This window comes from Grammomys surdaster, unplaced genomic scaffold, assembly GCF_004785775.1.
Source record: "Grammomys surdaster isolate TR1022 unplaced genomic scaffold, NIH_TR_1.0 125996, whole genome shotgun sequence".
In the NCBI taxonomy this organism is placed as follows: domain Eukaryota; kingdom Metazoa; phylum Chordata; class Mammalia; order Rodentia; family Muridae; genus Grammomys; species Grammomys surdaster.
This window is the reverse complement of record NW_021620812.1, coordinates 4,538,994-4,551,570: the sequence shown is the minus strand read 5'-3', so window position 1 is coordinate 4,551,570 and position 12,577 is coordinate 4,538,994. Positions and strand designations below refer to the sequence as shown.

The 12,577-nt window shown below is 43.5% G+C and overlaps 1 protein-coding gene across 1 annotated transcript in view; it reads right to left on the bottom strand.

Moving 5' to 3' along the window:
• Nucleotides 1–11,046, bottom strand: part of Erich3 (glutamate rich 3) — a 94,022-nt gene extending 82,976 nt beyond the window's left edge. The window contains exon 1 of the mRNA XM_028754338.1: nt 11,017–11,046. Coding sequence (XP_028610171.1) covers nt 11,017–11,039 — 23 coding nt within the window. The 5' untranslated portion in view covers nt 11,040–11,046. The remainder of the gene's footprint in view (nt 1–11,016) is intronic.
• Nucleotides 11,047–12,577: the final 1,531 nt, after the last annotated feature.

The following is a 12,577-nucleotide window of genomic DNA, read 5'->3' as shown; positions in this document are numbered from 1 at the left end:
GCAGAGGGAGGGAGGGAGGGAGGGAGGGAGGGAGGGAGGGAGGGAGGGAGGGAGGAAGGGAGGAAGGGAGGGAGGGACTCAATGGGGGATAACGTTAGCCAAAATGTCCAAAATTGGGGAGAGGGAACTGCAGAGTCTACCTCCAGTAGATAGAAAAGGCCTCAATTGGAGAGACAGAGTTATTAACCCACAGTCAAAATTTCTGACCCAGATTGTTCCTGCTTAAAATAATTTCAGGAACAAAAATGGAGAAAAGACTGAGGAAAAGGAGGTCCAATGACTTGAGATTCATCTCATGGGGTCGGGGACATCAAGGCCTCACACTATTACTGATGCTATGATGTGCTTAGAGATGGGAGCCTAGCGTGGCTGTTCTCTGAGAGGACAACCAGCAGCTGACTGAGACAGACTCAGATACTTACACCCAACCATTGGACTGAAGTCATTGATGTCTATAGAGGAATTAGAGGAAGGATTGAAGAAGTAGAAGAGGAGGGAGACCCCATAGGAAGCCCAGCTGTCTCAAATAACTGGGACCCCAGGGAGCTCCCAGAGACCGAGCCACCAACCAGGCAACATTCACTGGTCGAAGGCCTCCAGTAAATGTGTCACAGATGACTGCCTGGTCTGGCCTCAGTGGACGTGCCTAATCCTGAAGAGACTTGAGACTCCAGGGAAGGGAAGGCCTGGTAGAGGAGGAGCATCCTCTCTGAAGCAAGGGGAAGAAGGAATGGGATGCGGAACTATGGGAGGGTGAACCGGGAGGGGAGAGCAATGTCTGGAATGTAAATAAATAAAGTAATTAAAATAAATAAAATCTCATAAAAATTTAAAAAAACAAAGACAACATCTCAGAATTTTGGTGAAGTGGGCACTTTCTGCAGTTAACAGAAATTCCAAACTATCGATTTCAAGAGAACAAAATGACCATCTTTTACACTTACATCTGGATCAGGAATAATAATTTCTGACTTCAACTTTTTAAACAAATACCTGTTAAGGAAGAAAAGCCCTCATGTACACTTTTCTAATTAAGGTGTCAAATATGAGAAAGAGACAGTGGATACAAGTTTAAACCAGCATGAAAGCATAAGCTTTAACCTAAGACAGGTTAGTTGTTGTCGGGGCAGCCTTGCTTATACACTGAAGGCCTAAAATCAGCAATAGGCCTGATATACATGCCTGCTAACAGAAAGTCTCAGGTCTCTGGAAAAACACTGAAACAGATAGCTATAAGATATTGAAAACAGGCAGCTTTGGTGGAAATTTACCAGCCTGGATAGGAACAATTAGTCATAGGTCTTGTGGATAGTCATAGACCTTGGGTAGCCTTGGTGGATAAGGACAAGGGAATCATAGGCAGAGTCATAGTGACCTGTCCCCTGAACCTTCACCTAGCTGACACTCTGTTCTGGAAGATATCTGTACTCCTCCTGAACACCCACTCTCCAGTGTCATCCCCTTCCCCACATCCTGCCTTTTTTGTATATATAACCCCTGTGTGAAAAAGTAAAAATGGCAGTTTGATCAGACTATAGACAAGCCGCTGTTCTTTGCGTTTGCCAGTTCCACCATTCTCTCTTTCAGGTGATCTCCCTGGACCCCTGTGTAATGTCCTGCTGGACAGGGCAAGTTGTGTGTGATGTGGGCGTACAGCACGCTTGTTCCTGAGAACACGACTAAATCAGTAAGAAATGTCACTGCCCTACTCCCTGCTTCCTTCTATGCTGATAACTATGATTATAACACCAGGACTTTAGAGACAGCTTCCTCAGAACTTCTTACTTATGTCTCAGCCACACTTATACCTCTTCTCCAAGATGGATTCTTTAATTATCTTAATGCTCCTCCCCACTCAGGAAATAAATCTAGACATGCTCTAGAAACCTGTGTCTGCTCCTGCACTATGGGTTACATGAAGAACCAAGCACCAAGGATTTAACATTTCATACCTGTGAGTCAGGCTCTGTGTTAAATGTGCTGTCATCCCAACTGATCCCAACAACTTGTACGAAACATACACCTCCCACAGTCAGGAATCAGAACAATCACAAAACCTGCTTAGGGTAACATGACCTGGCTGACCATCCAGAACTCAGACCATCTAAGCCCAATCTCAGGCAGCCAATGACAATAGCTCTGTGGTAGACATTGAGATGTCTACAAAAGGCCATTCTCAGTCCTTTCTCCTGTGTCTACCTCCCCCAGTAGAGTCAGAACACCACACACACGCTCTTCCTTACTCTCTCTTGTATCTGAGCATACCCACGGATGTAGGGATGCAGTTATAGTCGGTGAGACACACCATGAAGAATGCTCAAAGTATCCTGTGAATGTATTCCTGGGCCATCGCTTCCCTTCCTACTTGTGGTGGTTTTATTAATAAAAAAAAACTGAATTTAATTTTTATATCTTACTATCATAGAAAAATAATAAGAAATTTGCAGAGATAAAGACTTACAAAACTAACCCAAGTCTTGATAGTAATAAAAACCTTAATCACCTATATGTATACTGCTGATGAAACGACTCATAGCTTTTGCCATGACCCTAGCTTCTGTTTGATATCCTATCTCCTGCTCACAGCCACAGACATTCCTAAACACAGGATCACCATGCTACCTGAAGATGGCAAGGTTCAGCAAGGGTCACTGGCTTTAAAGCATGTCCAAAACTTGGTATTTAGGCCTTTTTACGATCTCAGATGAACTCCTGAAAACTGAGTTTCTAGGCCACAGCAATTCCCGAACATGGCATTACCACACAGTAGACGCTCGGGTAACTGTATTGGAGTGAACGAGTGACTATACTCTTGGAACATAATAAATGCTTGTTTGTGTGATGGTTGGTATTGAGTGCTAGCTTTACGTGATTTAGAGTCACCACAGAAACAAAGCTCTGGGCACGCCTGTGAGGGTTTGAGAATTCAGTTAATTAAGAATGGGAAGCCCCGCCTTAAATATAGGCAGCCCCATGAGCTGGGGTGCTAGTCCCAGAGGTTCAGAAAGCAACTAACACACCAGCTTCCAGCAACCACTGAGCTAATTTCAAAGCACAGTGATAGCGATATGGCAAATCCCAGAGACACGGAGAGATGTGACCTCTTACCACAAGGGCTTTCAGTTTACAATGGGAGATGGAAAGTCTACTCAGATGCTATGTTGTTGTAATTTTAAATCAGTTGAGAAACAGATTTTTCAAATAGTATAGTTTTGTCAAAACAGGGGTAAATGGTAGGGACACAGAGTGGAAATAATATAACAAAATGCTCGCTGTAATCACTGACAGGGGAGTGTTTTAAAGACGCGTTGATTTCCCTCCCTTGTTCTTGTCATCTCAGAGGGTAAAAAATTTCAAAATACAGACAAGTGGAGGAAGGAAAATTAAAAACCACTTGTGTCCCTCGTACCCAGCAATTTGAAGTTCTTTCTAATTCTGGTCTTCTCATTTACCACAGATTATTTTTATTGGATCCTAAACAATAGAGATGATATTACTGTAAATATCTCGAAGCAAGCGATGGAGAGAAGGAACTGCTCGATACAAAAGGCACATAATCGCCACAGATATGAAGCATCACAGCCCATCGCGCAGAGAGAACGACAAATTAACAGCAGCTATAAAAGAACGTGATCCGATCCCATTTGAAACCCACAGTTTGCAGGGCTGTTCTGTAAGTGCTTTGCACAATTTATTTTGCCTGTTTAGCTCCCTGCTGTTCCTTCTTTTCCTTCAGCATTTTGCCCTCTCCCCCCCACCAGTATTTTTGTTAATTTATAAATGTCTATAACTGTGGCAGAAAAATAATAGCGCTCGCAGAAAAATGGATCACCAATTTCAAATGATCGATTTTATATACCAGTCGGTACCAGACACTGAGGGTGGGAGGTGTTGAAGTTAGGTCCTGGTTCATTCTCCCAGACCCATGCTCCCAGAAATAAGACTCAGACTCAAAATATATTTACAAATAGCCTGGCCATATAGCTAGGCTCTACTCTGACTGGATCATAGCTAAAATAACCCATTTATTTTACCCTACATTTTGCCACATAGCTGGTTACCTGTGCTCAGGTACCATGCACTGGGCTTCTCACATCTTCCCAAGTGTATCCCAAAATTCCTTTTCACCCACAAGATGTCCCACCTCTACTTCCTGCCTAAGCCATAGGCCACAGGCTTTTTAATTGACAGGTGATGTATCCATACACTACACAAGATATTCTCCGTTTAGGGAGGAACTTGACTACTGAGCTGACTTAACATGTCCCAGCAGGGCTCACTGGTCTCCTATCCTCATTAGCTCATCTCAATGAGGTTTTCCTAAAATTTGAGCTGGGTTTGGATCTTATCTCCCTTTTGAGCTTCTTGGCTTCAAATATCAGTGTGTTAAGTAATAGACTATGGGCTTAACATGGACACTTAAATTTATGAATTAAAATCCTAACCTCGAGTGTGACACTATTAGGAAATGGGGAGTTAAGAGTTAAGAAAAGCGTTCATCTCCCTCACAAATGAGATTAGAACCATAGAAAAAAAAGAAAAAAAGGAAAAGCAATGACTTTAAGAGTCCTGATATGCAGGCAGTGTGGGGACAGAGACATAAGGCAGCCACCTGTGAGTGAAGAAGCCAACCCTCTGCAGATGCCACTCTGAACTGTCTACCCTCTAGAACTGTGTGAAATAAATTTGGGCTGTTTTTAAGGCATTGGGTCTATGGAATTCAGATACACTAAGACACCCATTACCACTCTGCCAATAATCAATCAATCAATCAATCATTTGTTTTTTGTGATTCTACATTTCTTATAAAGACTTATGTCAGCTTTTCAGAACCAGTCAATAAAAGCTTTCAGCTATTATAAACAATTTGGTTAGTTCACTAAGACTGTCATAAAAAATCATATCACAGAACAGGCAGGTGACCTACACAGCATACATTTTATCTTCTTGTGCTTCTGGAAGCTAAAAATACTGCAACGTTGGGCCAGTGTCTACAGTGTTGATTGCTCCTGAGGGTCACTCAGGAAAGATCAATGCCAGCTTCACTCATTAGTTCAAGGATGACCACTGCATTTGTAATGTTCCCAGCCTCTTTCTGTGTGTACATGTCTGTGTTTTAATCTCTATCTATGGAAGGACACAAGTCAGCTTGGATTGGGGCCCTTTGCATTGATATCACTTATTACTTATTTAAATACCTATCTCCACACAGTCACATTCTCAGATGTGCAGGACTGAGCCTACAACAACAGAATAACCAGAACTGTGACCAGTTTCTGTAGGCAACATCCACCTAAGGCGTAGTAATTAAGAATGTTTTTCTTGAGCACCTAGAAAGCTTGGTTCTAGATTCCCTATGCTGGTAAACAGAATGTAACCATTGATGACCAATCAGAAATGACACAGGAACTCTCTGGACCCTACCGCTAGAAGAGAAGGTCATATGGAAGCCATACATCTTTTGAGTAGATGAAGCTCCACATCGCAATAGCTTTCCACAGTCCAAGAGTCAGCCACAGAAAGGAAACAAAGAGAAGGGAGCAAGGATCAGGGAAGATTCATAAGAAAATGAGAAGTTATTAAAGAATCCAGACCACTGTCTCTCCATGTTCCAAGGTTGTTCACTGTTAATGTTTATTTCTTGAGACTCACTATACAAGCAATGATTTGGTAACAATTTTCCAGAAGCCTAAAATCCTAACACCAACAGGATCATAGTAAAGCATGACTATTCAAAGCACGCTGTTCAGCTTGTCACATCTCTTACTCTTTCTGCAGAATACACGTTACTCCAATGAGCCAAGCTTCCAGCTGAGTTACTTTGGGCCAAGTAGCAACAATGTTGCCAGTGAAGGATGTGTCTCCCTTGTGTGGAAAAAAAAAAACAGTTTCTCCGAAGCTGGAATATTCTGCTTGACTGTTTTAGGTGAAGGTACAAATTCTTGAAAATTGTTTAACCTGTATAACCAACACGAGGTTCTACCCAGAATTCACTACTCAGTTGCTTTTCATATGCTTCACTTGGATAATAAAGACAAAGAAGCCAAGGGAAGGAAGAAAGCAACTAGGGAAAGTGTGTTGACATACCCAAGTCTGGGGACACTGCACAACCTCATTGTCCAACACAGTTCAGACAACTAGTCGCTTATGCAAAAAAAAATAATAACTATTAAAATACATTTACCTTCAATGATGCACTTGAACACAAAGTACGAATATACGCCTGCTCACTATACATCTTTGCTAGTTGAGAGTCATCCTTGAATTAGCCAACTGTTCTGCTATTTGTAGTAAATTATGCATACAGTCATACCATTTGGGGATTTACCATCTGAAGAAAAATGACAAAGACACTCACAGAACAGTATAAGTGCTGCGGTGTGTGCTCTGCTTCTTTGTGCTGATTTTAGTGCCACTTAAATGTGAGAGTTTCCCTTTAAACTTGGTATTTATGAAATCATCACATACCATGTAGTATTCTGCAATCTGTGTAGGGGAGTAAAGACGTCCAAGGAGGAAAGAGTCATGATTCTCACTCTATGCCATATGTCTTGGTCTGTATTGAAGTGAGTCACAGAAGACTCAAAACTAACTACGGAATTTGAGGTTTTCATTGGGAACGATTTTTCAGAATCCTAAGATCCTAACACCAACAGAATTATCCACCTGAGACCAACAATTATTCAAACCACACTGTTCAGTTAAAAATTTGAAGGCTCAAAAATACATGTTTCCTCAGGCTTAGATTATTTTGGTGCTGCGTTAAGAGTTAAGAATCCAGTCAGAAAAGCTGTACTTTCCCTTTTTGCTCTTAGTCCAAATAACTTGAAGAATGCTCAGTTTCTCCTTCTTGTGTCCCTAAGCAGAGGCTCAGAGAACAGAAGGGAGCAGGAGACCCTACTAGACCTTGTGGTGCCATTGGTCTCTAAACCAGTTTGCAAACAAACTGTGGATTCACACAGTCAGTCACAGGATACCATAAAAGACCTTCTGGAGATACTCAAGCAAGGCTAGCTTCAATAGACATCAACTGTACTCCTCGACTTCCTCCTGTGCTTTCTTAAAAGGAACTTTCTAGAAAATGTTTTTGCAGTAACACTGATTCCTACACCCTCATACCTGCTCCTATTCTAAATTATAAACACCCTTCTGCTTCCATGAAAGGGAGGTGCCCCGCACTCTCTGGTATCCCACTGGGGAGCATGGAGCTTAGGAAAGCAGGAAATGTGAAGGGATAATTTGAGGTATATTCTAGATGTTGCTACAACAAACACCTTCCATACCGGGTAACTAATCTGAATAGAAATCCAATAGCTTCCAACCCATTGCATCAGAAGCAGTTGAATGCTCTAGGAAGGCATTAAAAGGAACATTTCTGGTGCCGGATGACTGAGGTTTTGATACTCAGTTCTGAAGGACTTCAAAGCTTTATTATCACCAGAACAGACACCCTTCCATTCCCATCTCTTTGTATCAATGGGTTTGCTCAGTATAAGGAAGAGTCATGGTATCTATATTTAAAAAAAAAATTAGGATTGTGGCATAAGAAGATCAGATGAGAAGCCGGGACTAGTGAACCTGCTAAATCCAACCATAAAATGGAACCAACCTGTTTCCTAAAATTAAATTAGCATGTTGGCCTTCAGAAAAACTACCAAACAAATCCAAATATTTAAAAATAGCAACTCTGAAATCCTGCATTAGAGAGATGATTTGGGGGATAGACATGATCAGTGAACTAGAATCTTCTGCTGAGGACTAGGTTGTTAAGGATGGAGGGAAAGACCCTGAAGGCTGCTCAAGCGTGTAATGGATACATCTACTGTGCACAACTGAGTGGATTACAGTGTCACCAGGGAATATACACACTCTCTAAAGACACACAACTGATAGTATTTGGCTCTCTGGAGTTATCAGAGAGTACAATACTTCAAAACTACATTTTCTGCATATTTCCTTGTCATGGAGTATAACTTTTCTCTCCTCTTTGCTCAAAGATGTGTATTTGATGGCTCTTCTCAGTCAAGTGGATCTCTCAGATAGGGAGCCAAATTCCCGTGGAGTCAGTAGGGAGCATGAAGGAAGGGCTATGTGGTTTCATTCTCATCAAAGCCCGAGGATATAAGAGACCTCATCCCCCCATTCCATCCTGAGGAAGAGTGTCCAGCAAACTCATACACAAACAGCAAAGTGGTTGGGACCTAGTAAACTGGAGGAACCTCTAATTGAACCTGTTCACTCCAAAAAAAACCCTTTCATTTCAGATAGTAGAACTGGCACTGGTGTTTCATAGTTGGCATCCGCCAAATGAAGAGGAAGCTGAACCTTGAAGTCTATGTTATCCTTGGAAGATTTTTTAGGACCATTTTTATTTACTCCCAAACTCCATCTGAACAAAACTTGCACGCGGCCCTGTGTACTTTTTATATCCAGTGTTTGATGACGGAATTAAGTAGGTGAGCAGCTCCGAGGGGGAGGGGAGAAGAGCCAGGATAAGGCATCAGCCGCTACGGGAGGAAGTTCAGAGGCACAATATCTGGTTTATTGTAAACCTGCACTTCATTACCATTTTATGTTTAAAATGTAATAATTACAAACTGCCTCAGTAATGATGAAGAAGGCATCTCAGCTTTGATGAAATCTTTTATCTGCTACTCAAACTTTTACTATTTCCAAATGGCAACATAAACAAGAGAAATAATTACCCCTTTTGTTCGAGCAGGAGACTTGTATCAGTTTGAATGCTTTTGTTAGTGGGTGAAGTTTAAGGCATGTAGACGGAATACATTTCTGCACATTGTTTCTGTTTGTTTGTTTCTGTTTATTTCCTTGTTTTGAAATAGAGTCTCACTATGCAGCCCTGGCTACCCTGGAGCTCACTAGGTACAGGAGATTGGTCTTGAAATCGTAGAGATCTATCTAGTTGTGCTTTTCAAGTGACCGGATTTAAAGTTGTAAACCCTGCAACCCGTATCTCTTTATTTTTACGAACTAATCACAACATACTTACACAGGCACGATTAAAAAAAAATGATTGCCACCCTATAGAGTAATATTTGGTCACTGTGTCTGTGATTCATCAGATGTTGATCCGATCTGAATCAAATTTCTATACATTGATAGTCAGGCATATTAGATCATTAAGTGAGATGATGAAGGCCACAAGCTGACTAGAGATACTGGCTTTACGTTTCAGCCCTGGCCCTTCCGAGCTGCAGCACCTTTAGAAACCTCTCGGGTCGGTCTTAACCTTCATTATCTGTGGAAATCTCAGTCATTAGCGCCTCCGAATGTGTAGTCAATGAGATATCTCATGTTTACGACAGAACCCAACCTGCCTCACACGACTACCTAATGTCTGCTCTAACAGGGTTTTCTTTGGCGACCACATGCCCTATCAGCCAGGACCACTCATTCAACCAGCGATTCTTGATCCTTCCCCTTCCCCTGAACAGTCCTAGACACAGAGAACCAAAGCCTGTAAGGCACGGAGCTAATATTTCAAGAAGCTTTGCATCTTAGTGCAGGATGTGTGTACCAACTCCACATCACCCTTGAACAGTACCACAAAGCACACATGTTTATTTGGTCCCCTTTCCCCGTGTGCTCGGCACTAATGGGGCTTCAGAAAATTTTGGCTTCGGTTTCTGAAATCTTAATCTTGGCACAGTTTAATAAGCAACTGCAGGTTTGCCTGTATTTTCAGATAAATGATTAAATGGAATAATCAGATTCTCACTTAGTCAAAAACTTGACAAACATAGGAAAAGACCGTGACTGACACGTTCATTTTCCTGAATTCAGACAAAGTGCCAACAGCATCTGCAGAAAACATATTATTCCCATCCCATGGGGCCCATGGCCAGCAACAATTGCTCAGAAACTCTGCAGCAAAACATTAAAGCACCAAAATCCAATTTAGTACAGTGTCCTTACTTTCCAAAATGTTCTGAAACCACCTTCCAGCAGGACACCTCACAGGATTCTGGACTGTTGAAACATTACTGTTTCTTGTCCTTTCCCTGGGAAAAAGTGAAATCTTCAAGTTTGACTCTAGATCCTGAGAGCAATAATGAATATGGTGTCTCAGACGCCACCAATTCCAAACGATCCTAAATAGGGTGTCCTGTGCCAATCCGCTGCTCCTTAACATGTGTAATAAATGAAATTGAAAAGCATTTTCGATTATTTGCAAAACCGAAGGGAGGAGGTTTTTATCGTATCTGTTTACTAGATACGATAATAATAAAAGCCAATTTAATGCGTGTTGTCCACTTAACTCAAAAGGCAAATGGGTCCTCTCACTTTCACGGAGAATGAAAACCCTGTTTGTGTAACAACCAACAAAGACTGCACTCTGTTATGTATTGAATGTTGCTAATATGCCTATTAAGAGTCGGCATATCCACAGGAGTCTGGGTGCGTGGGTACCTCACTTCTTGATCTCTTCCTTTTTCCATCCATACCACTTTCCTGGGCCCAGGTGGTTCTAAAGAAAGCATTATGGTGCTTCTGCAACTGGGAAGATGCATTCTGACATAAGGGGCCTCTCTCCTACAAGAAGATCTTCCTAGACATAGAAACAACCGTTTCTTTATAGGCAAGCCACAGAGAGAATTTATCTCTGTCTCCAATCTCCCAACAAATGCCTATTTCAGTAACTTCTGCTGTAGCATTTAAACACTTGTGTTCCACACTGAGGGATGTTCGTCCCAGCTGACATCCGTCCCTGCTTATTGTACGCGGTTTTCACATCCATTTTTCCTGTCTTTCCGGGCTGAGAATTTCAAGAGTGGCGAACGTCATGAAGAAGCAAGGATGGGTAGGGAGTAGATAGGACGCCTGGGATTTCTGCCATCCTCCTGCAGCCTAGAATTTGCGTTTGTTTTCCCCTCCCCCAGAGCTTTCCCTCCCTCTCCCTGTCGCCCCAGAGCTCCGCAGCAGGAGGGAGGAGGAGGAGAGCCGCTGGCTGGAGCCGCCACCTGCCACAGCTAGGCAAAGCCAGTTGTCACTTACCCAGCGGGGTGAGAATGGTTCATTTTTGCAGAATCCTTTTCGGACCCCGCTGCAGGTGCAGATACGGCTAGCGGTGGCTTTACGCTGCAGTGGCGGGGACTGGGGCACCTGAGCTGGGCTCCGCCCTTCCTCACCCTGGCTCCCCGCAGTCTCCCGGTTGCTACTTGGTGGCGTCCACAGACTCCCGGTTGCTAAGGGAGGAGGGAAGGCAAGCACCAAGGCCTGGGAGAAACAGCGGTGCTGCTGGAACCAAGCCTAGGCAAGCTGGAAAAGAAGCCAGCTCCCACCCTGCTCGCTGCTGGGCTGTGATACGGGAGGAAGTCTAGCAGGCCGCAGCTTGGTTACTCTAGGGTTACCGTTCCCCAGGCACCTGAACCCTGAAGAAAACACACACACACACACACACACACACACACACACGACCCTTTCTTGCCCAACTTCTTCCTGCTAGGCCCTAACTGGAGGGTGTCTGCTAGCAGGAGAGCCAGGAAAAGCCACAGGCAGGTGCTTTGGTTTCTGCTCCTAAAAACAGACCCAGAACGCAAGTGCATTAAAAATCCAGTTTCCTTCTTCATGGGTCGCAGCTTTTGTTTCTATAGCTGCAAAGAGTCCCCGTCAGCTTTCTTCCTCCCTGGAAGTCCCCATCTTTCTGTCCCAGGTCTCCATGCAGCAAGCCGGTCCGGTCCCCTTGTTGAGAGGGTGGAAAGGAGTTGTAGTGACTAGGGCAGCTGGAGATTGAAACCCTGCAGGAGACTAGTTTAAGGGGAAGGGCTTTGGCAGGAACCACACTCCTCCTTGGGCTGAGATGACTGATTGCTGGTCTTGCTTTATCAGATATCTGCTGAGTCTTGGACTTGAGGGGCGGCTTTTGTAATGGCTGGATACAGGGTGGGTGGTTATTTCAGCTAGTTCTCTCACACTCAGGGATCGGAGAGCCATCGCCTTCTCCGTTTACACTCTTCTTTTCCTCATATTGCAAAAGTCCGCTGAGTGTAAAAGGCGGGTGAGCCTCTTCAGCATCTTCTCTGGCATCATTCCTCAGAGTCGCTGGGACACCTCCTCCACCTACCCCACCTTAAATTCTAGCCAAAGTAGAATCTTCCCCATCCCTCTAGTGAGACTCTAACCCCATTCTGATTACCTGGACAGAGAGAGCATCTGTCTGTCCTTTGGTACTCAGTTTGAACACTTGTTTTCTTTAACATACTCAACTTTGCTCGTGAGCTGTGTATTGATGACTTTCTTGTCTCCCTGACAAAATATGCTACGGAAACAACTGAAGGAGAGAGGAACTGACCTTCCACGTACGGTCTCAGAGGGCTCAGTCTGCCATTGTGAGCAGGTGTAGCCTTGGGCTGAACCAGTGACACCACGATGCTATGATTCTCACTGGTAGACAAACCAGGAAGCAGAGAATAGGGCTTCAGTGGTCCCATCCAAAGATGGAGGAGGGAGTGACCCATTCTCTGTCCACGGAGCTTAACCTCCTAGAGGCTCCACAGTCTCCAGAAACAGCGCCCCCAGCTGGGAACCAGGTGTTCATACACAAGAGTTCAAGAGA